This window comes from Pteropus vampyrus, unplaced genomic scaffold (assembly GCF_000151845.1).
Source record: "Pteropus vampyrus isolate Shadow unplaced genomic scaffold, Pvam_2.0 Scaffold193, whole genome shotgun sequence".
NCBI lineage: Eukaryota > Metazoa > Chordata > Mammalia > Chiroptera > Pteropodidae > Pteropus > Pteropus vampyrus.
In genome coordinates, this window is record NW_011888974.1 from 1,238,064 (window position 1) to 1,263,062 (window position 24,999).

The 24,999-nt window shown below is 41.9% G+C and overlaps 2 protein-coding genes across 3 annotated transcripts in view; both read left to right on the plus strand.

Annotated features, from left to right (window-relative positions):
- Positions 1-964: 964 nt before the first annotated feature.
- Positions 965-14,435, plus strand: BCL7B (BCL tumor suppressor 7B). Of its 2 annotated transcripts, none has more exons than XM_011371530.1 (6): positions 965-1,210; positions 3,863-3,938; positions 9,807-9,903; positions 12,318-12,488; positions 13,046-13,125; positions 13,383-14,435. In XM_011371530.1, the coding sequence occupies exons 1-6, from the start codon at positions 1,119-1,121 to the stop codon at positions 13,473-13,475; spliced, it is 609 nt and encodes a 202-aa protein (XP_011369832.1). In that variant the 5' UTR covers positions 965-1,118; the 3' UTR covers positions 13,476-14,435. The 2 variants fall into 2 exon arrangements, with proteins under 2 accessions (XP_011369832.1, XP_023393278.1); XM_023537510.1 differs by having other exon boundaries at positions 985-1,210; positions 3,863-3,971; positions 13,383-14,434.
- Positions 14,436-22,762: 8,327 nt separating this feature from the next.
- The window catches only part of BAZ1B (bromodomain adjacent to zinc finger domain 1B), a 63,280-nt gene continuing 61,043 nt past the window's right edge, over positions 22,763-24,999 (plus strand). Inside the window, exon 1 of the mRNA XM_011371677.2 lies at positions 22,763-22,883. Within this exon, the coding sequence (XP_011369979.2) occupies positions 22,777-22,883 (107 nt within the window). The 5' untranslated portion in view covers positions 22,763-22,776. The remainder of the gene's footprint in view (positions 22,884-24,999) is intronic.

A 24,999-nucleotide genomic window follows, 5' to 3' on the forward strand; every position in this document is an offset into this window, starting at 1 on the left:
CACTACCAACCTATGTAAATTGTCACCTGCTTCCTTCGTCTCCTGAAGAGGCTGCTACAGGACCCTTCCTGCATACTGCAGGCATCAATAAATACCTGTCTGGTGGGAGGTATACTGACGATTCAATATTCACACTTATTGAGCATCTACAATGTCTGTGGACACAGTTATGCCTTGGGCAATTACACCTACTCTATTTTCGGAAGTCAGCTTCAAGGTCATTTTTTCCCCAGAAGCCTCTGTACACTCCTCAATTAGATTAGGATTGTCATAGTCCCTTGTACTTTCCTTTGCCTAGCATTTATAAAATAGTATTTTAAATCCGTTTCCGGTTTGATTGTTCTACTAAACTGAAAGCTCTTTGGGAAAAAAAAAAACAAAAAAAAACCACCCAGATTTTGTCCGCAGAACTTAGCCTTGTACAACGCAGGCATCATTTAATTAACGACTGCTGAATTAAATAAGACAGTAAAGTAGAGCGCTAATTGTGAACAAAGTGGAATCCCAGGATATCAGGGGAAGGCTTCTCTGAGTTCAAACTGGATGTTGGAAGAGTAAGTAAGTGGTCAATTCATCAAGTGGGGAACAGGTGTGTGCAAGATCGGAAGGCGCACTGAAGGTGTGTAATTCTCTGTGGGTGGAGAACAGCGGTATGTATCCGAGGGGCTAGGACGCTAGACAGGAAGGGCAGAGAGGAACGTGCAGAACCGCGGTCCCATTAGGGTTAAGTCCATAACACAGGCGGCAACCCCGACCAAAGAACGAAGCTGCTGACCTCCAAACCCCCTGGGAAAGAAGCAGGGATACCACTGGCAGCACCTCGCACCTCGCGCTGGCCACAGCACATGCCACCCACTCGCTGCGCAACCCGGCCTGCCTGGGGACCTACGGGACTCCTGGGGCACCTAGGGAGGGAAGCCTGGGGCGGGGCGCGCAGGCGCGCTGAGACCTCGAGCCCCAAGGGGCGGGCGGGTGCGCGCGCTTCGTCGCGCACGCGCGCACAGTGGGGGCGACCGCCGCGGTGACGCTGCTGCTGAGGGCGGGTGGCGGCGCGTGAGGCGCGCGATTCCCCGCGTCTTGGGAGCAGTGCCCCGGCCCCCGCCGCTCCCGCCGCCGCCATGTCAGGCCGGTCGGTCCGGGCCGAGACCCGCAGCCGGGCCAAGGACGACATCAAGAAGGTGATGGCGGCCATTGAGAAAGTGCGGAAATGGTGAGGGGCCGGGTTGAGGATGCTGGCAGGGGTCACTGGCTCGGGCCCAGAAGAGCGCCGGACTGGCAGGCGGGATGGGAGTCGACTGGCAGGCGCTTGGGGGGAGGGGGAGCTGGAGAAGGCGGGAGGAGGGTGCAGCTCGCATCGGCGTGAGGTCAGAGGGCGCGACGGCTGCGACCAGTCAGCGGCTCTACCGGCTCGTGGCCCTGCCCACCTGCGAGTGGGCGGTGCGTCGCTCAGGAGCTGCAGGCTTCCGGTCGTGCTGGCCCAAGGAATGATCTCCTCGCACCGGTCCTGGTGCGGGCTTCGTTCTGGTGTCTGCCCTTCGTCCTGGTGTCCGCCCGCCTTTGGAGCCTTTTGCTTTGTGAACTGTCCCATATACTAGCTAACAGCCTGAGTATATTCCGTCCTCCAGAATGAGCGCTGTACGTTTCAACTCGTCTTAAGTTTGGTGAGAGGTTCTCGGTACCTGCCTGCCACGAGAAGCAAACGTGGTCATCGAAATCAAAACCCTTTCTTTCCTCTAATACCGGCCCGCACTCTGCGAGCTAGGTAGGCGTTGTCTCTTGGTGCTCTGGAAGCTGTTAGTATAGAAGTCGAGTCCTACCTGTCGTTTGTAAACGGCTCATATAACGTTCATTACAGGCGCCGGTTGACCGCCTCTTTTATATCAGGAACTACGTTATACTATCACTGTAAAGTTTCACAGCCAACTACTTGCGCCAGCTTCCTGAGTGCTTTTCTCTGATTACCAATAATTTTAAAAGCTGGGCCGTTGTTAGCTCCCTCCAGGAAGCCTTCCCCAAGCTCTTCTGCCCCTCACATTCCACCTCCTTTACAGGCCTTCGTTACCTTGGACATTATTTGCATGTTTATTTGTCCATTTCGCCACAAAATCAAGTTCCATATCTCTTTATATTTAAGGGCTTTGTATATAGTTGGGGCCCATTATAAACATTAAATCATGATTTTTCTCCCTCTAAATCTAATCCTCCTAGGTTATTTTGTGAAACCTAAGAATTGGCACACCATATCAGCCTCTATGATTTCCCTGTTTCAGCTCTCTCATTCCCTGGTCAATTTCCTCACATTGCGCGCAGAGTGATTTCATTTTTTTCAAGTGCAAATCTTATAGCACTCCCCTGCTTAGAAAATAATGCTTTAGGGACTTATTGCTCTTAAAGGACCAAACCCAGTACTGCCTGCCTCACCTGCCTGACTCAGAGTGCCCTCTTTCCCAGCACGCTGGTCACCTTCACTTGGAGCCACACTGCAGTTTCAGCTGCCTGGTATCCTTCCTCTGCCCTCACTTCCCCCTTGCCTAGTTAACTCGCAGCTCAGCGCAGAAGTTGTCTCCTTAGGGACACTTCAAGATCTCCGATCTATTAAAGTCCCCCGCATAGAACTTTCTACAACTGTATTAGGTTGAACTGTAAGACATTTCTCATATTTGACTTTTTAACCTACAAAAATGACAGTTTGATAAAGTTACTAATGATAAAGTGACATATTGTGAAATGGGTTCTTTTATATCTGTTTCCAGCTGGAATGCAGGCTCTGTGAGGATAGGGACTGTGTATCTTGTTCTCTGTGTGTCCAGGGCCTAGCACAGGGTCTTGTGTATTAAATATTTGTTGAATAAATGAGGAAATGGAGTATTTTGTCCAGGAATTAACTTTCAATATCCAATATTTTGTTACATCACAGTCCCTCTTTATATTTCTGTGATGTCATTTGCTGAACAGCATCATCAGTACAATAGTAAGAGTTACTTTTTTTGCTTTGTTGTAATCTCAAATTTGGACCTGAAACTTGAGGTCATACACCAGGCTCTCCACCTCTTAACTGTCTTATTCAAGAATGTCACTTGCCTATCTCTGGATATGTGCCTGGGGGGGGGAAGAAGCTACTCATTTTTAAGGCTTATCTCATAAATTACTTTCTGTGTAAAAATAAAAAAAAAAACAAAACCTTATAGCAGTCATGACATGGCTTGGTCTTCACCTGTTCCAGAAGCCAGTGTAAGGCTCGGTTTTGTTCGCTGGAAGCATCCTGTCCTGCAATTATTTTTAAATGGAGTCGTATTTCAACCCAGAGTTCCACAGGGGTCAGGAGTTTTCCCCTTCATGGGATATATCCTAGTCTTACTTTGTCTTTCAGCCTTCTTCTCAACTTCATTGCCTTCATGTGTTACAGTGATTTTCTTATCTTTTTCAGTCCTTTGAGCTCCCAAGGTAGGGACCATATCTTATACATTTTTGTATCCTGCAGGGCCTTGTATAATAGGGTTTTTAAAGTATCGATGAAATTGAAGTTTTGGAAAATAAAGTAGTGATGCCAGGTAGATACTGGCGTTTGAAAATGTGCTGGTACTCTATATTGGTGTAGTCTGTGAGGTGGGGGCGGGGAGAAAGGCTTTGGTACACTGTACGTAAAGAAAGGTGGCAAGTAGAGAGTTCAGAGCCAAAGGAATTTATCAGAAGTTTTTCTGGAAAGGATGATTTTGTACTGAAGGGTAAGGTAATTTGATGGAGAAGTTTAGAAGGCATTTAAAATTGAAGGAATGATCTGCTGAGAAGTAGGAAGGCACAAGTTATGAACAGAAAGTCTTTTATTGTTTTATCAGTCCTAAGAAGTGTCCTTCTTTTTTAGGGAGAAAAAGTGGGTAACTGTGGGTGACACATCCCTTAGGATATTTAAGTGGGTTCCTGTGACAGACAACAAGGAGGTAAGTGTGGAAGACAGTCCCAACAACAAAAAGGTACCGATTTCTTTCTTTCTTTCTTTGATTGTTTCTTAATTATAAAGGAATTTATTTCCCCAGAATTGAGTTGAAAATACTTCAAGGTACCCTCTGTCATTGGTCCACACAAAGTCTCTTTTTTCTATTTATTTCCTTTATTCCCTTTCCTGGGTTACATTCCTCTTTTCCAGGGCTCAGGGAACTATAGCCCAGGCCTGCTCCCTGTGTTGTCAGTATAGCTTTATTGGAACTCAGCAATGCCATTGGTTTCCTTATTGTGTGGCTGCTTTTGAGTTACAATAGCATACTTGAGTAGTTGCCATAAGACCTAATGGTCAGCAAAGTCTAAAATATTCATCATCTGGCCCTTTAAGAAAATGTTTGCTGACTCCTTCTCTTATCCAATTAGCTACCCACTTTGGTGTATTTTTATATGTTTTATATGTATATTTGCCATTTTAATTTCTCTTCCATGGGTTTATTTGGACACCTGTGTATTCTTGAAAAACAAAAAATTTTCATATTGGTATTTAAAAATTTTACAGCTATATATATAGCTTTGTGCTATAATCTCTATTTCTACTCTTTTGTTCATCCTTGTTTTTGAGAACTTTCCATAATTATAAAAAGTTACTACCTTCACTCTTGCATTATATTCTTTTATATACAGTTACCACATTTATCTACACATTCCCTGGGTAATAAAATACCCAGATTGTCTCCAATTTTTTCCCCCTAATTGTTTTGCAAAATCTCAAATATAAAACATACGGAAAAGTATATAAAACATAAATGTGCAATATAACGAATACATATAAAGCTGATATCCTTGTCAGAAGAACCCAGGTCAAAAAATAGAACATTGCCACTCTCCCAGAGACCTCTGTGTGATTCTTCCCAGCATCACTTTCCTCTTCTCTAGAGGAAATCCTGCTCCTACTTTGGCTTTTCTTACCACTTTTTTAGTCATTTGTAAACATTTTTAACTTTATATAAACAGCGTCATGAAATGTCTGTTTTTTTGTGTGTCTTGCTTTTTTTGCTTAGCATTATATTTATAAAATTCATCCATGTTGTCTTTGGAGTTATTTGTTGTTTTTGGTTGCTATATGGGATTTTATTATAGGACTATACCATAATTTATCTTTCCGATTCTCCTGTACATGGATGTTTGGGTTGTTCCCAGTTTGGGATAATAGGAACAATGCTCCTGTGACTCTCCTAATTCATCATGTGGCTTAAAATGTACATGAGTTTTCCTAGGAGATATTCCTAGGAGTGGAACCTACAGTGTCTTAGGGTCTGTGTATTTTGACCTATACTAGCTAATGCAAGTGAGTGATTGGACCATTTTATATTCTCACCAGAAACATGAGAGTTCTCACTGCTCCAAGTCCTCATCAACAGTTAGTATTGTTAGACTTATATGTAAAGATATCTCATTATAGTTTTAATTTGATGACTATGTAATTACTAATGACATTGAGCACCTTTTCAATGTTTATTAGCCTTTTGGGTTTCCTCTTTTAGGAAGTGCCTGTTTAAGTCTATTTGGTTTTAGTCTTTTATGATTTGTGGGAATTCTCTGTGTTCTGGACACAAATTCTTTAAATAATATACTACCCATACCTTTTCTCATTCTGTGACTTTCACTTTCTTTATGCTGCCTTCAGTAACAAGTTTTTAATTTTAATGTAGACAACATAATTAAGATTTTTCTTTATAATTCATAATTTTAAATGTCTTAAGAAATCTCTCTTCTTAGAGGAATAGAATTATGGTATAGGATTGGTGTGGCGATTCTGCTCCAGGAGTCCCCAGGGACTCAGGCTCTTCCAACCTTTCTTTTCTTTTAAAAAAATTTTTTTGGAGAGTAATGGCTCTATTGATTTTACTTTATTTTTAATTGTGGTAAAACACACATACCATTAAATATATTTTTTAAGTGTATAGTTCAGTAGTGTTAAGTATATTTACCTATTGTACAATCAATCACCAGAACTCTTTATCTTATAAAACTAAAACTAAAACCATTGAACAACTCCCCATTCCTCTGCTCCATTTTTGACCTTGTATCCCAAGGTCAAGCTCCAGCCATTCACTTAGCACATTCAGGTTTGAGGCAGCAGGAGTGGAAGGGTGGCAGATGGTATTTTCATGAATTTAAGGAGTTTCCTAGAAGTCGGTACATATATATATTTGTAATAGCCTGTGACATATCTAGTGGCCAGGAATCCTGGGAAAATGTGACCACCTAAAAATTCTATTAATATGGACAAAAATTTCTCCCATAATACACTTTTTTTTTCTTTCCACCTCATGATGACAATACATTTTCTTCTGATTTGAAGGGTCTACTTTTTTTTTTCCATTTGCTACCTCTAAATTAATAAGACTTATTATTTTCCCCTAGAAAGCTTATCAAAATCTGTTTCCTTCTAAACCTGGTAACACCCATAATGCATTTTACCCACCCCTCCCCCACTTCCATCCCCACCTTGTCTTTAGTTTTGACTGGAATGTCATATCAGATATTCAGTTCAACTATTTCAGTTTTTACAGAAATTTTTTGTTTTAGTCATTGCTTAATAGACAAAGTAAACATTATTAATTATTTACTAACCCTTTGCACCTTTTTATTGTTTTTTTTCCAGATTCATTTCTCTTCTTCCTGGAATACATCCTTCAAGAGTATTGTCAAAGAGGGCTTTTGTAGAAAAAAACTTCCTGAAAATATCTTTGTTTTACTTTCATGTTTAATTGATCATTTTACCTGTATATGACATTCTAGGTTCAAAATTATTTTCTTTCAGCATTTTGAAACTATTATGCAATTGTGCTTTTGGTGTTGCTGTTGAGAAATCTGATGTCAATCTAATTCTTGATTCTTTTTAAGGGTGATCCGCTTGTATTCCTGGAAACTTCTAGAATTTTCTTTTGTCTTTGTTCTTCTAGGATTTCTGTAAGACTATCTAGCTTCTCTATTTTTGAACTTTTCTCTCATTTGTTTCATCTCTTTATCCTTTCCTCATGTATTCTGATTTCTCAACCCAGCTGTATCTATTTCTGTTATTAAACTTACTTGCTTAATTTTTTTAACAACTGCATTATTTATACCAAAATTTTCAATCGGTTCTTCTTCAAAACAATTTTCTAGTATCACTATCTTTCTGAGCAGACTTACTGTGTTTTATTTAAATTCTTCTGTTCCATTGCCATGCTGGTATAGCTTGTTCTGTTTCTTGTCTTTCACAGTACTTGTTTTCCTTCGATGTCTGGTAGTTTTTTTCTGCTCACTCATCTTTATTCTTTTGGGACTTTGAGCTGCTTTAGCTAGTAGTGGATATCTAAGAGGAATATGTAAGCCTAAGCTCTGGTTTTCTCCTCCTCTAAATGAATTTAAGAGATGGGGTTATAGCCTCAGGATTGAGCCTTTCCCCTTTCCCATATTCCCTGCCTCCCAATACCAGTCTCCCTAGTGCTACTTTTATATAGGAGCAGCCATCTTGCCTTGTCATTACCAAGGCCAAGGAGCTGGTGGATGAAAGTTAGGAGGGCTCAGAGCCACCTTTTATTCTTCATCCAACTTTGGCTCTGGTGATGCTATTACCCATAAAGCCCAAAGGTCAGGCAGTTAAATTTCTTGAGTAGTCTGTATATATGAGGAAAGGACACTGTTAGAAAGTCCCCTGCCCCAACCCATTTCTCACATAAGTCCCTGGCCATTTCCCATTTCATATTTTCCCAGGATTTAGTTCCCTTGGACTCTCCCAAAAGCTTCTTACAGTGTTTGCGTTGGTTTCTGAGCCGAGCCCTGAGGTCTATCAGTTGTACCTCTAGTGGGCCATGGTAGTGATCCATCTTCTAAGGGAGTATAGACCTGTTAGATTAGGAAAAATAGATGATGATGATCAAATTGTTAAATTAAAAATGTGAAGGATACAAGGGAATGGGACATTGCTGATGGGAGAGTAAATTGGCACAAACTTTATACGGGTCAAGTTGACTACACACACACACACACACACACACGCATATATGTATACGTAGTTAAAAGCTTTCAGTGATGGATGTATTAATTAACTAGATGGTTAATTAATACATCAAATCACCACAATGTACACTTAAATATCTTACAGTTTTATTTGTCAGTTATAACTCAGTAAAGCTGGATGAGGGAAGCCTTTCAAAATATTTATCCCTTTGATCTAGAAGTTTTTTCTTTAGGAGTTAATCTTCGGGAGATAAACATGACGTGTACAAGGTACATTACAATGTTGAGCATTAAGGTATTATTTATAGTATTAAAAATTACAAGCAAAATAAAGATCTTATTGTGGAGAATTCGTTAAGTTATTGTGCACCCTCATCTTGTAAAGCTTTGTAACCATTATAAAAAAGATGTAGAAGATTACTCAGTGGTATAGGAATATGTTTTTAATGTGGTGAATGAGGGAGGGGAAGCAAGTTATAATACTATATCATGATCCATTTTCATACAAATATATGTGTAGCTTATTTCTGGTCGTACAGGTGATTTTCATTTCTTTTTCTGTATTTCCAGAATTTTCTATAGTGAATATGTATTTTACATGAACACAGAATTATTGAAATAAAGATAAAGTAGAGATCATAAAAATATAATGATAAAGCCAAATGTTGGCATGGGTGCTGTGAAACTAGTACACCAAATATATTGCTCCTATCCTTTTAGAGAGTAGTATGGTAATGTGTGTTTTAAGAAAAAATAATATGTTTATATTTTCTGATTTAGAAGGAATTTTTTTGTGTGTATTTATCTGAATAAAATAATCCAGGAAAAAGTAAATATTGAGCATTGTGGTGTTATTCCTAGTAGCAATAAATACAGTCCTAAATAAGTTAATGCTAAATGTCCAGTAGTTGAGAAGTGATTAAATTGCGGCATATGGAATATTATGCAGCTGTTAAAAATCACGTTTATGTAGTTTATGTAGTAAAATGGTAAAGTGTTATTACACTAAAATTGTGTCTGCATAGGAAAAATGAAGGGAAGGACATGCATACATGTGTATAGTTAATTTATTGTAAAGATAGAGTTACAAACAAAAACTATTACTAGTGCAATGTATGTATAATAAATAGACATTATAAACAGTATGAATTAATGAATTTGGGATTACCCAGATTTAAACTTTTGGCTGTTGGGATGCTCTCATTAGTAACTCTCCTTTCTTGTGGGCTTGTTTGATGCAAGCTAGCTTACCTTCCCCCTGTGGTTCCCCAGTACGTGTAACTGACATCCTACTTGAAGGAAATAATGTTATAGGCAAAGGTTGACGTGGGTGATCATGTCAAATGGATGGGTTCATTGGTCAGGAATAGAGCTAGTAGGGGACTCTACCCCATAAGTTCTTGCATTACATATAAGTGACTTCTTCCTTTGTCCAGTCAGAGGTCCAGTCTTCTTTCACTTACTTTTTCCTGCTATTGTTCTAAAATAAGAATTTTTCTAAAATGAATATTTTGTGTTTCTTGCCCGTCCACATAGGAAAGTGGCAGATAGAGCATTCTGATCAGGGCAGAAAGCAGAAGAGTACCATAAGAAACTCTGGTGGAAGCCTACGTATCTGCTTCTTACTTTTGATTCATGATATTAGCGCAAGATAGGTCCATTTTACAAATAGAGATGCTGAGGCTTGGGGACGCGTTGTCCAGGATTTTGTTATTACTTGAGACCTGGATGCTTAACTGCTGTCGTTATTCCTGTTCATTCCTAACCCAGAACTCTCTGGTGTCTCAGAGAGCACCATTATCCCTCTCTGTGAGTGTCCTTCTTAGCTCTGTCATATTCCTCTTTTTTTCCTTTTCTAGAAAGAAAAGTCAAAATCGAATGGTTCAGCAACCCGGGAACCTAATGGCTTTCCCTCTGATGCTTCAGCCAATTCCTCTCTCCTTCTTGAATTCCAGGGTGAGTTGCATCCATATGTCTTCCTTGCAGGAAAATGAAAACTTAGATGAACCTATTAATAAGAATAGTTCTGTGTATCATTTCGGTGCCTACTGTTTTGCTGGTATCTTGCTAGGCACTTTACACAAGTCTCTTCATTTCTACCTCACAATAACCCTGCAAGATAGATGATAGCATCCTCATTTTCCATTTAAGGAAACTGAGGCTCAGAGAAGTGAAGTTACATATCTAAAGTCACATAACTAGTAATGACAGACCTCATGTTAATTCCTGGTTTTCTGGATCAGAAACTCTTATACTGTATATTTTATGATAGCGCCTTAGAGTGGGTCACCCAAAGCCAGGGCATCTGCCTATCCAGAATTAGCATAAGTTTGCCTCCGAAACCAGTCTTCAGTAAACATCCTGCCTGTGTCAGCACTGCATTCATAATGTTATCTTTTACACCTGTGTGGCAATTACTTTACAAAGCACTTTCACTTTAGTTTCTCATTTTTATCCTTATGTCAGCCTGTGATAGAAACCAGGCAGTTATCATCATCCCTAGCCAAGGAAACTGATGCTTAGAGAAGAAAAGTATTTGCCTAGGCTCAAAAGTAACAGAGCTTTATTCTTTTTATAATACAGTGCAGCTTCCATTTTAGCATAGAAGATTGTGGTCTTTATAGAAGAAAAGACTAGAAAGGTCTTACGACTTTCTCTTCAAAACTAGACTGGTAGTGTGCAGGTATCTCCTCTCCCTTACTCCACCCCACCCCACCCTGCTGGCTCGGGTCAGTGCGGTATTGGAAGGAGAATACAAGGAAAAGGTTCTAGCTATGTGTGGGGTGTTCAATAATCATAGAACTCTAGGAGACGTATGAGGCTCCATTTTCTCATTCTGGCCACGATCTCATCTTTTTCATTCATTGAACGTTTAATGAACAACTGCTATGTGCCAGGTACTATGCACAAGAAATTCAAGGACCAGTAAGCCGTAGAGCCTGCCTGCATAGGGTATAATGTAAGAAAACTGGCATGTAAAATAATAAAAATGCAGGAGTGTACAGGATACAGCAGGAGCATAAAAGAGAGAGTGGTCATTTCCACCTAAGGGAGCCTGGGACACAGGGCTCCTTGGATGATGTGATGCTTCAGCTTAATGTTGGCTTGTATAGGGGCTTTCTGGGAAGACTAGAAAGAGCAAGTCCTAACAGGCACCTGTGCATGAAGCAGCTCTTCCGTATGGAGCCAAGGGTGTATATGGACTAACAACAGGCTGTGAGCCTGGAGATTAGAAAGGATTGTACATTGTGATAGGGCCATTTTGTTCCTGCCCAGAGAGCACTGGGGTTTGAAATTTATCCTTTAGGCCAGGGGTCTCCAACCTTTGGGCCACGGACTGGTACTGGTCTGTGGCCTGATAGGAATCAATCCGCACAGTAGGAGATGAGCGGCAGGCGAGTGAGCGAAGCTTCATCTGTATTTGCAGCTGCTCCCTAGTGCTGGCATCACTGCCACAGTTCCACCTCAGATCATCAGGCATTAGATTCTCATAGGAGCACCGGTCTCTGGTGTCAAAAAGGTTGGGGACCTTTAGGCAGCAGGGGAACCATTGAAGGATTTAGATCATGCTGGCAGTGGACTGAAGTACAGCTGGGAGTACGTGGGATTGAAGAAAAAGCAGTTAGGTGGCTGTTACTGGAGGCCAGGCCAGAGATAATGAAGCCTGAACTAAGGCAGCAGGAGAGGAAGGAATGAATACAAGTGATAGAGCAGAAGGATGTATCAGATTTGGTGACTGGGTGCTAGAAGTGAGGGAGAGGAAGGAGATGACATATGTGTCTAAATTAGGTGGTGACTTTAAGCCTTCACACAGCTTTCCAGATAGGAATCTCTTGGTCTTTGAAGCATGAGATGAAGCCTGGGCCGGTGAAGGGCCTGAGCTAACTACCTCTAGACTCCCCGCTCTTACAGATAGCCAAGAGTGTCAGAAAGATTTTGTCATTTTCTACACATCTTCTGTTGTGAGAAAGGTTGAAAGGCACAGCTGTTTCTCTCTCTCACTGGACAGTGAATAAATACCAGATCTAAGCTATAATTGGTGGGTAATAAAGGATTAATAACTATATTCTGACCTTCTTGAAATCTACATGTTGATAAATCTAAAGATTCTAGCTGCATCTGGTGCTTAGAATATGTGTTGTGAAATAGAGAATGCTTAAATTAATTAACTTAGACTTTGTTGATAATTTGCCATGCAGAGGAGCCCCATGAATATCTGCCTTCGATTCAGGATGTGTCTGCAACAGTGATCATTGTACCCGGTGTGTCCATTGCTTCCTGAGATATACCAGGCCCTTGGCTCTGTACTGCATTACTCTGGAGGAAAAATTACCACCCTCATCTGTTGCCTTTTTCTTATTTGGTTTTAGATGAAAACAGCAACCAGAGTTCTGTGTCTGATGTCTATCAACTCAAGGTGGATAGCAGCACCAACTCGAGCCCCAGTCCCCAGCAGAGCGAGTCCCTAAGCCCAGCACACACCTCTGACTTCCGCACAGATGACTCCCAGCCCCCTACTCTGGGTCAAGAGATCCTTGAGGGTGAGTGTCAGTTGACCCAAGATGAGGATCTAGGAGGGGCCTTGCTGCTTGCTTTTGACGTTTCTCTACTTCAGAGTAAGAGGTTAGAGAAAATGCCACAGAACCTGGCAGCCTCAAGCCATTTGTTAACAGTTTTGGCTGTTTTGGAGAATGGTTGTATTTTCCCCTCTCAGAGAATGAAGGAAGAAAATAAGCAACACAAGTGAGTGCCAGGCTCTGTGTGAGATACTTTCCATGTTTAATGCCTGGTATAATTCCCAAGCCCTGTGAAATAGCAGCTATTATCTCTATTCCTGGACAGTTTTACAGATAAGGAAATGGAGTCTTAGGTTAAATTGCTTGTCCAGGATCACATAGCTAGTAACTGCTGGAACTGGGTGTCTTCAGTTTTATTCCTTCTAACTTCCCTATGTGTTATATCCCGAGAATTTCTTATAATATATATTGATTTTCTGGCAATGTTGCCTCTTCACAAAGGCACCTCTACATAGCTCTTAGGGAAGCTCTCCCAGCTTGAGGGGGGCCCTGCATTTATGCTTACCTTGCTGCTTTTTCAGAGCCCTCCCTGCCTGCCTCAGAAGTTGCTGATGAACCTCCTACCCTCACTAAGGAAGAACCAGTTCCACTGGAGACACAGGTAAGGAGGCACTTTGGGTTTCCCAGTTCCTAAGAAGAAAGAAAGGACTCTGTGAATTGCATCTATCACAGTGAATGTGCTATAGTAGGGTGGGAAGGCAGCATGGGAAACTGGTGTCTCTGGGTTATAAGGTAGGGGAAGACGTTTTGTTATCTTCAAGAAGGTTGGCATTGGGCTTCTGAGTTGTAATTAGGGTGAATGGGGAGGTTCTGGTTCAGAGAGATGGCCCTATAATTCCATGTTCTGGCTGCTCCTAGATTGCTGAGGAAGAGGAAGACTCAGCTGCTCCACCCCTGAAACGCTTCTGTGTGGACCAACCCGCAGTGCTGCAGACAGCATCAGAAAGCTAGCACTATCCTGGCGCCTTTCTCCTCCTGGCCCCGCCTCTATTTATTGGGTCTGGTTCTAGCCATGCTGTGTTGCTGGGGTAAGGGCAAGCACTGGGGTCCAGAGCCTGCACATAGGAGCCTTCTGGGCTGGAAGGCTGACATAGGACTTGGGGTTGTAGCATCATCTCCCTGTCCCTGGCACTTGTGTCTGCTTGCTCCTGAGAAGAGGAGCACTCATGTCCTTTATGCACCCCAAGTAGGCTGGAGTATCAGCCATCCCAAGATTCATCTGTCACCTTCAGGTAGCAGTCTCTGCTCCAGAACCTCTGGACTGAGCTGCTGGCGCTTGTACAAGAGGAAGGAAATGTGGAAGGCACCCTCTAGAGAGGAGAGTGTCTAGAGTTACTTGAACTTGAATGGCGACTATAGATTCCTGGACTTTCCCATAGGGCTGGGTGCCCTCTAGGCTGCTGATGGAGAATGCCTGGAAAGAGACTTGGGAAGGAAGGGGCTTTTCTCCACATGAGGGCAGAAAAGTCCTTATAGATTTCTTGCTGTCTTGGCACTTCTGCCCATTCCTGAGGTTATCTTGCCTCTTAGGGACTCTCTAGCTGCTGACAGTTCTTTGTCCCCCACCGTAACCATCCCCTTCCCCCAACAAACACATGCAGCTTTCCCTGTTTTCACCTGGACATTTCATTCCAGCATCCCCTGCCTCCTGCCATGGTCCCCAGCACTCATGCCACAAACTGCCCCAGCAAGAATTGAGGTCTGACAACAGTACCTGTCCCCCACAGTACTCCTTCAGCTAAGACTTTCTCAAAAGTTCCTTTTTCTTTGAAATCTGCATGTTTAATTGAACTTTGTGATTTTATTTTTTGTTTCAAAAAAGTTTAAGAAATGGAAATGGGCAACAGTGAGTGAAGACATATTTTAGCACTGAATAGAATATTTTTAAAATTAAACTATTTGAAATATGTCTTGTTAGTATCTGAATGTTTCATTCTTGAAGGTTATGGGGTTGAGGGCAGGGGAGGTTGGAGGCTGAGTGCTTGCGAAGTCACTGTGGCCTGGGCTCTGCCAATCGTCTGACTTCCACAGAGTGTCTTTCTGATGAAAAGATTTGGAGATGCCCTTTGAAGTTGTCATGTAGTTCAAATTATAATTCTGTCTTTGTGTACACCGAATGCAACCAATGATGTGTTTTCTGCATCCAGGTCCTTAGAAGGTTTTCATAAGTTTTTAAACTTTAAATTATGGCAAAATACACATAACATAAAATTGATCATTCAAACCATTTTACAGTGTACAATTCAGTGGCACTAGGTACATTCATGATATTGTGCAATCACCACTGCTATCTAGCTCCAAACTTTTCATTATCTCAAGCAGTAGCTTCCCATTTGCCCCTTCCACAAGGCTCTGACATTCACAAATCTGCTTTCCTTTTTGCTCTTGGTTCCTGAGGGTTGAAAAGAATTCCACATTCTATATGTTCAAGAAGTTCATTTTATTATTCCTTAAAGTGATCTTCTCATTTCTCTCAGGGATTCCAGGTATCTTTGGTGAGACTAGAATCCAGGTTCTGCCCTGTTTTGTCATTCCTAGTTTGTTTTTTCTTAAAAATATTAAGTGTGTACTGTCAAGTTGTTAAACAAATGTCACAGATACTGGAATTGTGTATGGTACATAAAATAAGTATGTTTTAATGTTTTGAAACAAAGAAAGTTATTGAAAGTATAATGACTATGATCATAAAAAAGACCAGGCAGATTTAGAAAAGAACTAAATGGAGTTTCTGTAAATGAGAAACAATTACAGAAAGCAAGTATCACAAAAGGTAAGCAGGAGAGAAAACTAGCAAGGAGAGATAGCAGTTGGCATTTGTGGTTACTTCTAGGTGCTAGGACTGGGAACACAGGAAGGCAGGCATCCTGTCCCTCAGGAGGCTGATAGACTGGCTCAGGAGCTGGACCTCTCCAAGGAACTACATAAAGCGTAGTATGATAGATGATAGAGTAGAGCCCAAAAAGGAACATGTAGGATCACAAAAAGGTGTAATAGAAACCATCTCTTTTATCGACTTCCACTTTAGCACCACTTCATTGATATTCTAAAAAATTCAGGCTAGCAGTCTCCACTACCATCCCAGAATCTTAATGTGGTAAAGGTTATGAGGAGGACTAGAAAAAAGAGAAGGGGAAAAGTCAAGGAATGACCACAAGTTATTTACAAATAACTTGTAAATTCCCTCTGGGTAAGTGGTAGGCCCAATGCATATGCACATTTGAATTAAAAATACATATGAGCCTGCTAAATTCATTGAATATGAATAAGCACTAATGAGCAATAGAGTTTTATGGATTTTTGCTCAAGAGAACTTTGGAGTATTCAAAAGGTGAGTGCATGGAGCAGATTTACTCATCATCTTGGAAAATGGCATTTCTTTGTTTTACAAATATTTGTCAACAATACATCCTGGGTTCTCTTTAAAGTTCAACTGCTGGACATGTGGCCTCTGCCTTTCAGGAGCTTATAGTCTACTAAGGTAGAAATGCTAGATAGGTGTCTAGGCAAGGGTGAGGGGGGGTGGGAGGGGTAGGGATGGTGAAGGTAATATACTATTAGGGCTCAGATAACAATCTTGGAGGCTTTGAGAGAGATCATAAAAGTTTTATAAAAGAGGTAGCAGTTGAGGCTGAGCCTTGAGAAATTTGTCTGGATGTGAGGAAAGACTACTCCAGGCAGGTTAGCATGAGCAAATAAGTGGAGGCCATGAGGCATGGGGTATGTGTAGGGAGTAACCTGGGAATTGGGTGTTCGTTTTTCCAACTTTATTTTGAGAATTTTCAAAACTACAGAAAGTTGAAAGAATAGTTTAATAAGCTATGTAAGCCCTTCTTCACCTATATTTACCAATTATTATTAACATTTTTGCCACATTTGCTGTATCTTTTTTTTTTTGCTGAATTGCTTGAAAATAGGTTGTTCTCATTTTTACTCTTTAGACCTAAATTCTTGAGCTTGTATCTCCTACGAATAAAGACATTCCCCAACATGACCAGAGTATCATTATCATACTCAAGAAATTTAACAATGATAGAATAATATTTAATATGAACATTCGGATTTCCAAAACTGTCTGGATAATGCACTTTATAGTAGTTTCCCATGCCCCCAGATCCTGCATTTAATCTAAGGCCACACACAACATTTAGTTCTCATGCTTCTTTAGTTTCCTTTTAGAACCTTTTTTGGGAGGTAGGTAGATAGGTATCTTTCATGTCAGTGATATTTTTGAAAAGTCCAGGAAGTTATTTGTAGAATGTCCCACAATCAGGATTTGTCTGTCTTACAAGGGTTTCAGGTTAGATGATTTTGGTTAGAATACTACAGAGGCAATGTGTGCTTATCATTGTCTTATATCAAGAGGCACATATTGTCAGTTTGTCCCATTACTGGTGATGCTGAGTTTGATCACTTGGCTAAGGTGGTATCTGCCAGACTTCCACCTGTAGTGTGCTTTTAAATAAGTGCTTTGTAGAAAGTGATAATTTTAGACAGTTCTCCAACAACCTTTTGCCCATGATTTTAGCATCCATTGATGATCTGTTTCTGAATCAGTTACTTCATTGGAGGTTGCAAAATGGTGATTTTTGTAAACCTGTCATTTTTTGTATATTCATTCACTGGCAACTTTCTGTAAATAACAGATTTCCCTTCTCTTTCACTTGTTTCTCTTTTTCTGAGTAGTATTAAAAGCTCATAAATTACCATTATATGCAATGTGTATTATATTAGTTATATTAATATATGTGTTATATTAATCCATTACTGTCATTTTTTTTTTTAATGTTCAAATTGTCTTAGTTTCAGCCAGTTAGATCCCTTCATGCTGGTTCCTGTGTCCTTTTGACATGTTCCCATCATTATTTGAGCAGTTCTTTACTTTCAGGCACAATAAGATGTTCCTCTTGCAACTTGAACTTTGCCAGCACCAGTCATTTTTCCAAGGAGCTCTGGATCCTTTTAGTTGGAAATGGTATTTAGAAAATAGATAAACCTGGTTCTGCTGAAGAGTAAGGAGTTGGAGGGATGTAGAAAGATTGGGGGCAGATTGTGCAGGGCCTTGAAGGTCAGGTCAGATAGTTTGGTTTTACTCTGTTTGCTTAGAGAACCAACTGTTAGAAGCCAAGAACAGAGGAGTGACATAGTGTGCAAGATACGGTGGAGAGGAAATAGGGAGGCAGGGGGACATATTAGAAGGACCTTGCCCACCTGATATGTTTGTATATATTGAGAGGAGACTTATAGTTCTGTCGGTTTGGAGACAGAGTGAGCAGTGACAGGTACACAGAAAATGAAATAATAATAGACTGAAGCAAACCAGGGGAAACGAAGAGAGGAAATGTAATCAGTTCACCATGTGGATCACCTGTGAATAATCCATAATTGTAAGTTATACACTGAATTTTGATTTGACTGCAATATAATTATTTTGAGAATATTCTTGTACATATGTTTTTAGGAGAGGACAAGGGCTAAGTCCTCATTTTACATTAAGTCAGCAGCTAATATTAAAACGGAAAAACTAAGACAGCATTACATAGGTTATTTAGAAGTATGGAGGTAAAATACCAGAGGAAACAGCTTAACAAATTGAAAATGGCTGCCTAGGGAAGCAGGAAGTGGATGAGGAGAGTGCCATGGGTTGCTTTTTGTAGAACTTTTTTTTTTTTTTAAACTGTTTATGTGTTTCCATTTTAGAACTATGTTCATCTTACCATGAAAAGTAAATAATTTTAATGTTTAAAATATTTTAAAGAAAAGAAGTCATAGTAGTAGTTTTGGCCAGAAATAATAAATGCCTGAAGTAGGATGCTGTGGGGATGGCAGGAAGGTGGTAGGTAGTTCAAGATCTTAGGCAGGTAGAATTGATGTTACAGTAGTCCCCATTATCTGTGGTTTTGCTTTCCATGGTCTCAGTTACGCTATGGCAACCGTGGCCTGAAAATATTGGATGGAAAATTCTAGAAATAAACAATTCATTAGTTTTAAATTGCACATTATTTGGAGTAGTGTCTTGAAATCTCACATCGTCCTGCTTTGTCCTGCTCAGGACATAAATTATCCCTTTGTCCAATGTCTCCACAATGTACGTTGCCTGTCTGTTAGTCACTTTGTAGCCATCTTTGTTATCAGATCAACTGTTGGCAGAATCACAGTAACCCTTATTTTACTTAACAATGGCCCCAAAGCGCTAGAGTGGTCATGCTGGCAATTTGGATATGCCAAAGTGAAGCCATAAAGTGCTTCCTTTAAGTGAAAACATGCATGTTTAGGAAAAAAATGTAGGATACGTTAAACAAACTTTCACGACAGAGAGCTTTTCTAAAAGAAGGTGTTTATTGAGCTAAATTCTAGCCAGAAAGAGAACCAAGCCCTGGAGCATGAAGTTTAAATCACCAGCAGCAGGGCTAGTTGAAGACAACATGTCTACCCTCCTGGAGTTGTTGAGCTCTTATATGCAATTTGGAAAATAAAGATAAAAATTGCTTTAAAAAGCATTTACATTGGTTATAGATAAAGGGGGTGGTAGGTGAAATGGGACTAGTTCTGGGATAGGTGCATAGTCTGTAAGGAAGAAGCGTTTGCTCTTTGGATTGGTTGTGGGCAGCAGTCTACAGTTCATGCATAAGCAAGAAGTGCAACTGCCTGGTAGTCAGCTACTCAGCTATTCTTTTCGGGATAATGGAGGAAATAGCCACCTAGAAGTTAATCCAAAGTTTCAACATACATTCAGGAATGTAAGGAGTCTTTTGTTGGTCTTGCCCCCTGCAGTTAACCGATTAACCTCTGTTGTCTCCTTCCATCCCCAGGCTTGCTGTAATTTAATTTAGGACCTCAGAATTTTCTGCCTGTCACATATATAGGATTCGATGCTATCTACAGTTCCAGGCATCCACTGGCGGTCTTGGAACGTTTCCCTGGGCGTAAGAGGGGACTACTGATCTGTTTGATTCTATGGCTATGGAGCTCAAGGGAGGTCAAGGCTGGACCTGTGAGGTTGTAAGGAAAGTGAGGCCATTAATAGAAATAAAAAAAACAAACAAACACCCAGATGGAGCAGATGGTAGAGGGAAGAAGATAATAAATTGTGGGTTTGGGATGTTTTGAGTTTGAGGAACCAACAGGACAGGCAGGAAAAGACTAGCCAGAAGCTGGAACTTTCTAAGCAACGGTCTGTGTCTGCATCAGTGAAGGCTGAGTGTGTGGCAGGGCATAGCTCCATATGACACAGACCACAAAAACAGGCACTGCTGACTGAGCTCATGTCATAAAACTACCCAGGGGAGACCTGCAGAGGGAAATGTGCTATGCTTCTATTGTGTCATTCCTGCATTTAAGCAATCACAGTTGACTTTGAGCGGTAGAAGCACACATTTTAATCTCTGCCCTTTATTATTGTTTATTCAAATGTTGGGAAAACACATTGAACAACAAATTTTGCTAAGATTACGATTTAAAAAACCTTGAGAGTTCAGTGAAAGCAAATGTGGGCTGGAACAATCGTGAGAAGGCATTAGGAAGAAAAGTATGTAATTCAGATGCATAGAGGAGAAAGAAATATACTTACAGCAGTGGAGAATAAACAGTGAATTCTGGGAATTAGGAGGAAGTGGTCTACTTGGGGCTTGCTGAGAGTTAGGCATTCAAAGACTGGACAGTAAACTCATAAGGGTTTTGTTGGCAACAGGAGTCAATGAAAATATTAGAACAGGAAACTGATAGTTACTTTAGTTCCCATTTTTTTCCCCATGTTCAGGACAAGATGTTAAAATCTTATGTTAATCAGATTGTTTGTAAATTTGAGCCATAGAAATGGAGGACATCCACCAAGCGAGTCACATTAAAGTTTATTTTTTATATTGTAAAACTAGTACTACAGAAAATGAATTGAAAAACATAAAAAAACCCCAAAACAACCCAGTAATTCCGCCTCTCCAAGGTAAGCACTGTTCTTTACTTGGGGAGGCCCTTATCACCTCCTTATTTTGGGGCTCCAGTTGATAAGCTGTGCACTCAAAGCTTTACCTCCAGCTTCCACTCGGGATTCAGAATTCCAATTATGTTCTGGATGGCTCTCCAGGGTGCCTCAGGTTCTCATGGCTAAAACTGAGCCTATCGCTGATTCTCTCATTCTAGATCTCTACCAATACCAGAGCTGGATTCCAGCCCATATTGGCCCCAAAAGCTTAAACAATTATGGTGACTCTTCTCATGTGCCATTAGATGCTTTTTTTGAAATACCAAATATTTTCCTAAAATTTGTTTCTTAATGTTTTTAGAGTCTTTACTTTTGTATTCTATTAGCTATCTAGTCATGCAAATGTCTCTCCCATTCGTCACCTAGTCTGTGCCTCTCAAATCTGTCCGCCTGTCTCCACTGATCGTGTTACATTTGAGGCCCTTGCTATCACTGCCACAAACTATTGCAGTTTCCTTCAAAGTGGTCACTTTAATTGAACCATCAAATGCTGTGCCCAGGGTGATCACTTCTTTTGCCACTCCCGTCTCTTGATACTTTCTGCCTCAAAACCCCTGTTTTAGGCACATGTTCTGAATTTACCAAGTCTGTCCTGCTGCTCCCTCTGCCTATATTTATCATTTTTGTGCCTAGTCAAGTGCTACTTATCTTTTTACAATCAACTCAAATGCCGTATTTCCTGAGGTTTCTCCTAATCGTTAGAAAAAATGGCTCCTGAAGGAAGATAAGCTCCCTTCTCCGGTAGGCAATCAGAGGAGTATTCATAGGGGTGGCCTCTGACCGAAAACTTGTTTTACTGAGGGTATACTTCTCACCACAAGGTGAGAAGAAAAGAAGAAAACGTCTGGTATGGGCATACTGCATTCAGGGACATCTAGCAGTCCAGCCCTGTTGAACAAGCTGAGAAAGTATGTTCTTGTGCCACTGAAGATCTTTGAACTGAGGGAAACACTTTTGTAGGGAGAGAATTACTATGAATGCGTTTCTGATTGCATTGCATACCCAAACAGATTTTGGACTATGTGGGTGCAGTCAGCTTGGAGAAGCAGCTCAAATGTCCTCACCCAGGCAGTTATCACTATTTACTGTGCACTTTGTTCAGCACTTGTCTCATAGAACTGGTTGTCTTATTTTTTTCAGGGCAGTCTTTTTCCCCCTATAGCACCTAACAGGGTTATTAACATTGTAGGTGCTAGTAAAGACCATTTGAAGGAATAGTCTCTTTAATAGATGGATGCCCTTTAACATTTTTGTCAAGAAGCTTCTATTTCATCTTTTCCAGTCAGCTCCTAGAAACAAGCACCATACTAATATCAAGATCTCAACCACACTCTCGTCCAGAAGTTAACTTTGGGGTGAACAGGCTGGAGTTCAAGTTGCCCTTCAGTAGGGCCTTTGCCTGGGCAAGGTCTTGGGGTTACTTCCCGCCAACCCCTTCTCCCATCCGATCTACCCGGGCGTGGCCGAGCGCGGCGCCTTTAAGGAGGGGGCGGAGCAGAAGTGGAAAGACAAAGCCCCTGGCCGCGCTTTCCCCCTCCCCCCTCCGGCACGCCACACGGACAGTGGTGCCCGGATGTCGGTGTCGCCGTCAGTGACAGATGGCGCAGTGTCAGTATATGTTAAGGGGCTTCTCTGGCTTGACCTCCTTGAATTCCCGGCTTTTCGGTTCCCCGCTATTTCCCACTACCAACTCCGCCTCTGGAAGTCCGCACGCCCGTCACCACAGCTTACATAACGTGACCTTTCACCTCTTCATACTGCCCTCTGATGCGCTGCAACCCAACTAAGCGGTCGGGGAAGGGGGCGGGACCCAAGAGCAGAGCGGCAGTTCCTTTGAGCCAATAGGCTGTGAGCGCTGACCAGCTCTCCGCCTATTGGAGCATTAGCCACCGGCGCCACAGGGGAGCAAGTTAGTGTGTGAGCTGGCCGGGTGGGGGGGTGGAGGGGAATCTCCCGCCATTTTTCAATAATTTCCTCCCGTGCAGCTGAGGAGTCGTGACTGCCGAACGCGGGGACTGGTAGCGAAGGTTGGCTGGAGGCTGCCAGGCGGAGCAGCGGTGTGCGTGGGAGTTCTGCGCCCTTAGGTCCAGTTCCATGGCCCTCGCGCGGCCGCGCCAGCAGTGAGGGAGCCGACTTCGCGCCGCCCTCTCACCCCTCCCCTCCCCCATCCCACCCCCGGGAGCCAGGCGCTCGCTCCGGGCCGCGGGGCCTAGTGTTGCGCCGTGGGCTCGCCGAGCAGCTGCCGCCGCCTTCTTTGCAGCCGCCGCCACCGCGATGGCGCCGCTCCTGGGCCGCAAGCCCTTCCCGTTGGTGAAGCCGCTTCCCGGCGAGGAGCCGCTCTTCACCATCGCGCACACTCAGGAGGCCTTCCGCACTCGGGAGTATCCTTTTCTAGGGGCGCCAGCCTGGCCGCCCGCGGGGTGGGGCATAGTGGGTTGGGGGTCGCTGGGCCGGTGGGCCTTGCTGCCCTGCGCCAGTGGCAGATGTCAGCGTGCTCGGCGACGGCGGGCCTGAACTCTGAGCCCGAGCCCGCGGTTCTGGGGGGCAAGCGGGCGGGGGTGCAGGCCTGCCCCTCTCAGGGCGCTACGGAGCCCCTCGCTCTCCATCCTTTTCCCCGGCTCCGCACTTTGTTCCCAGGCCTCGCTGTTGAGAAGAGACCCCCTCCCCCCCCCCCCCGCCACACCGCCCCCCCCCCCCCCCCCCCCCCCCCCCCCCCCCCCCCCCGGGGTTGGCTTTAGGCCCTAAGAACCACGGGGAGCAGGATCTTCTTTGCTTTTTTCTTTTAAAATTAAACCTTCAACGTAAGTTTTTGAAATCGTATCCGCGCGGCCTCGTGATCGGCTTGTACAAGTCTCGACTGCGTCGTACCCCGATCTCTGCGGGGGCATTTGTGTTTTTTCTCTTGCCGAGTGGACTTTAGGCTGGTGATGAACTGACAGGATTGTGAGGCACAAAACCAAGAATAAATTTCCAGACTTAGAGGAAAGGGAAGGAAAACAGTTACCTTGTAGGAGCTGCTGCCCTTCTTCCCTGGGCATGCTCAGGTTTGAAGTTTTGACGATTTAGAAGGAGGTTGGTTTTTGATTGTAAGTAAAATAATAAATAGGTACCATGATAGACTTAAGATTTTTATGTTGTATTTTAGAAGCACTAGGCTAATGTTTTAAATACGCAGCATCCTCTCTTCTAATCATTGTTTCTTGCATAAGGTTATTAGTCTTTCGGTTAAAAGTTGTACGACTTTTATTTACTTTTTTTTATCGATGCCAGTTGAGTCCTTTTCGAAGCTTAAGCGTAAAAATGGTTTCTGAATCAAGCTTTCTTTAATGTACTGAAAACTTCAAGAGTGAAGGCTAATGTATTACTCAGTTTTACTTAATGCATAATTTTAGCCCTTTCCCTTTGGAAGGACTTGATTTCTTGTGGTTTCTGTTAACTTCTGTATAGAGAAGAAAGTGCCCATGTGAGCGATATCATTTAATTTCTCTTTGATTCTCCTTTTAATGTAATACTTTATAGAATAATCTCATTCTTGTTTGAGTGCAGTTTGTGAATGTTGGATGTTTACATACAAAGAGACCTGGGAAGTGAGTCCGTGCTGTAAGAAGGCTCTTAAAATATGATTATAGCATCTCAGAGCTGAATTGATCTAGATGGTCAGATTCTCCTGTCTGATTTGTCAGGTGGGCCCAGAGAATTGAGGTTGACTTGTTAAAGGTCACACATACTGTAAATGATGGGAGTCAGGCTTAGAATTCTGTGCCTCAGAATTTTCCTACCTCATCCCTGTAAGTAAATCAAAAGAACGGTGGAATGATCCTCCTTCCTTTTGATGCTAGTCCACTTTTGTGTCAGTTTGTGATATAAGATAAAGATGTATTTAAGAGAGGGGTGGGAGTGGTAATTGGTTCTTTTCCTTGTCCTGTTAGGGTTTTTGGATTGCTCTGGAGAAGTATACTAGTTCTACTAAATGTAGCATTATTCTAAAGATGCCCTACTTTTTTTTTTTTTTAAATAACATTCCAAACATTAGTGGAGTAAAAAATTACTCGTGGGAATTTGCCATATCCTTTTAAAATGTTATTCAGATGTCATTTTGTTTTAGCAGTTGATGGTTACTCACACTATTATCAGGTGTTAATTTTTCAGGTCTGGTTCTAATGGAGCATAAGAAACATGCAGTAGAGAACAGACAGGTTCTAAGTCTGATGGGTACTGAACCATGGCAAAAATGGCTGTAGATAGCTAATTTTGAACTGGCAGCACAGGCTTTTTCATATTTACTGAAATCATTGAAATATAATGATATGTATTAGGAGTTACTCTTTAATGATTACAGTTGAAAACTGAAACTTCTAAAATGGTATGTATTTAATAAAAATCTTCATTTAAAAAATTTCCGATACCAGTATTTAGAACCCTTTTAAAGGAGTTCTTAAATTGTGTTATATATTGGGTGAAATTGCTCACTTGGGAATTTCTACAATTGTAAGCACT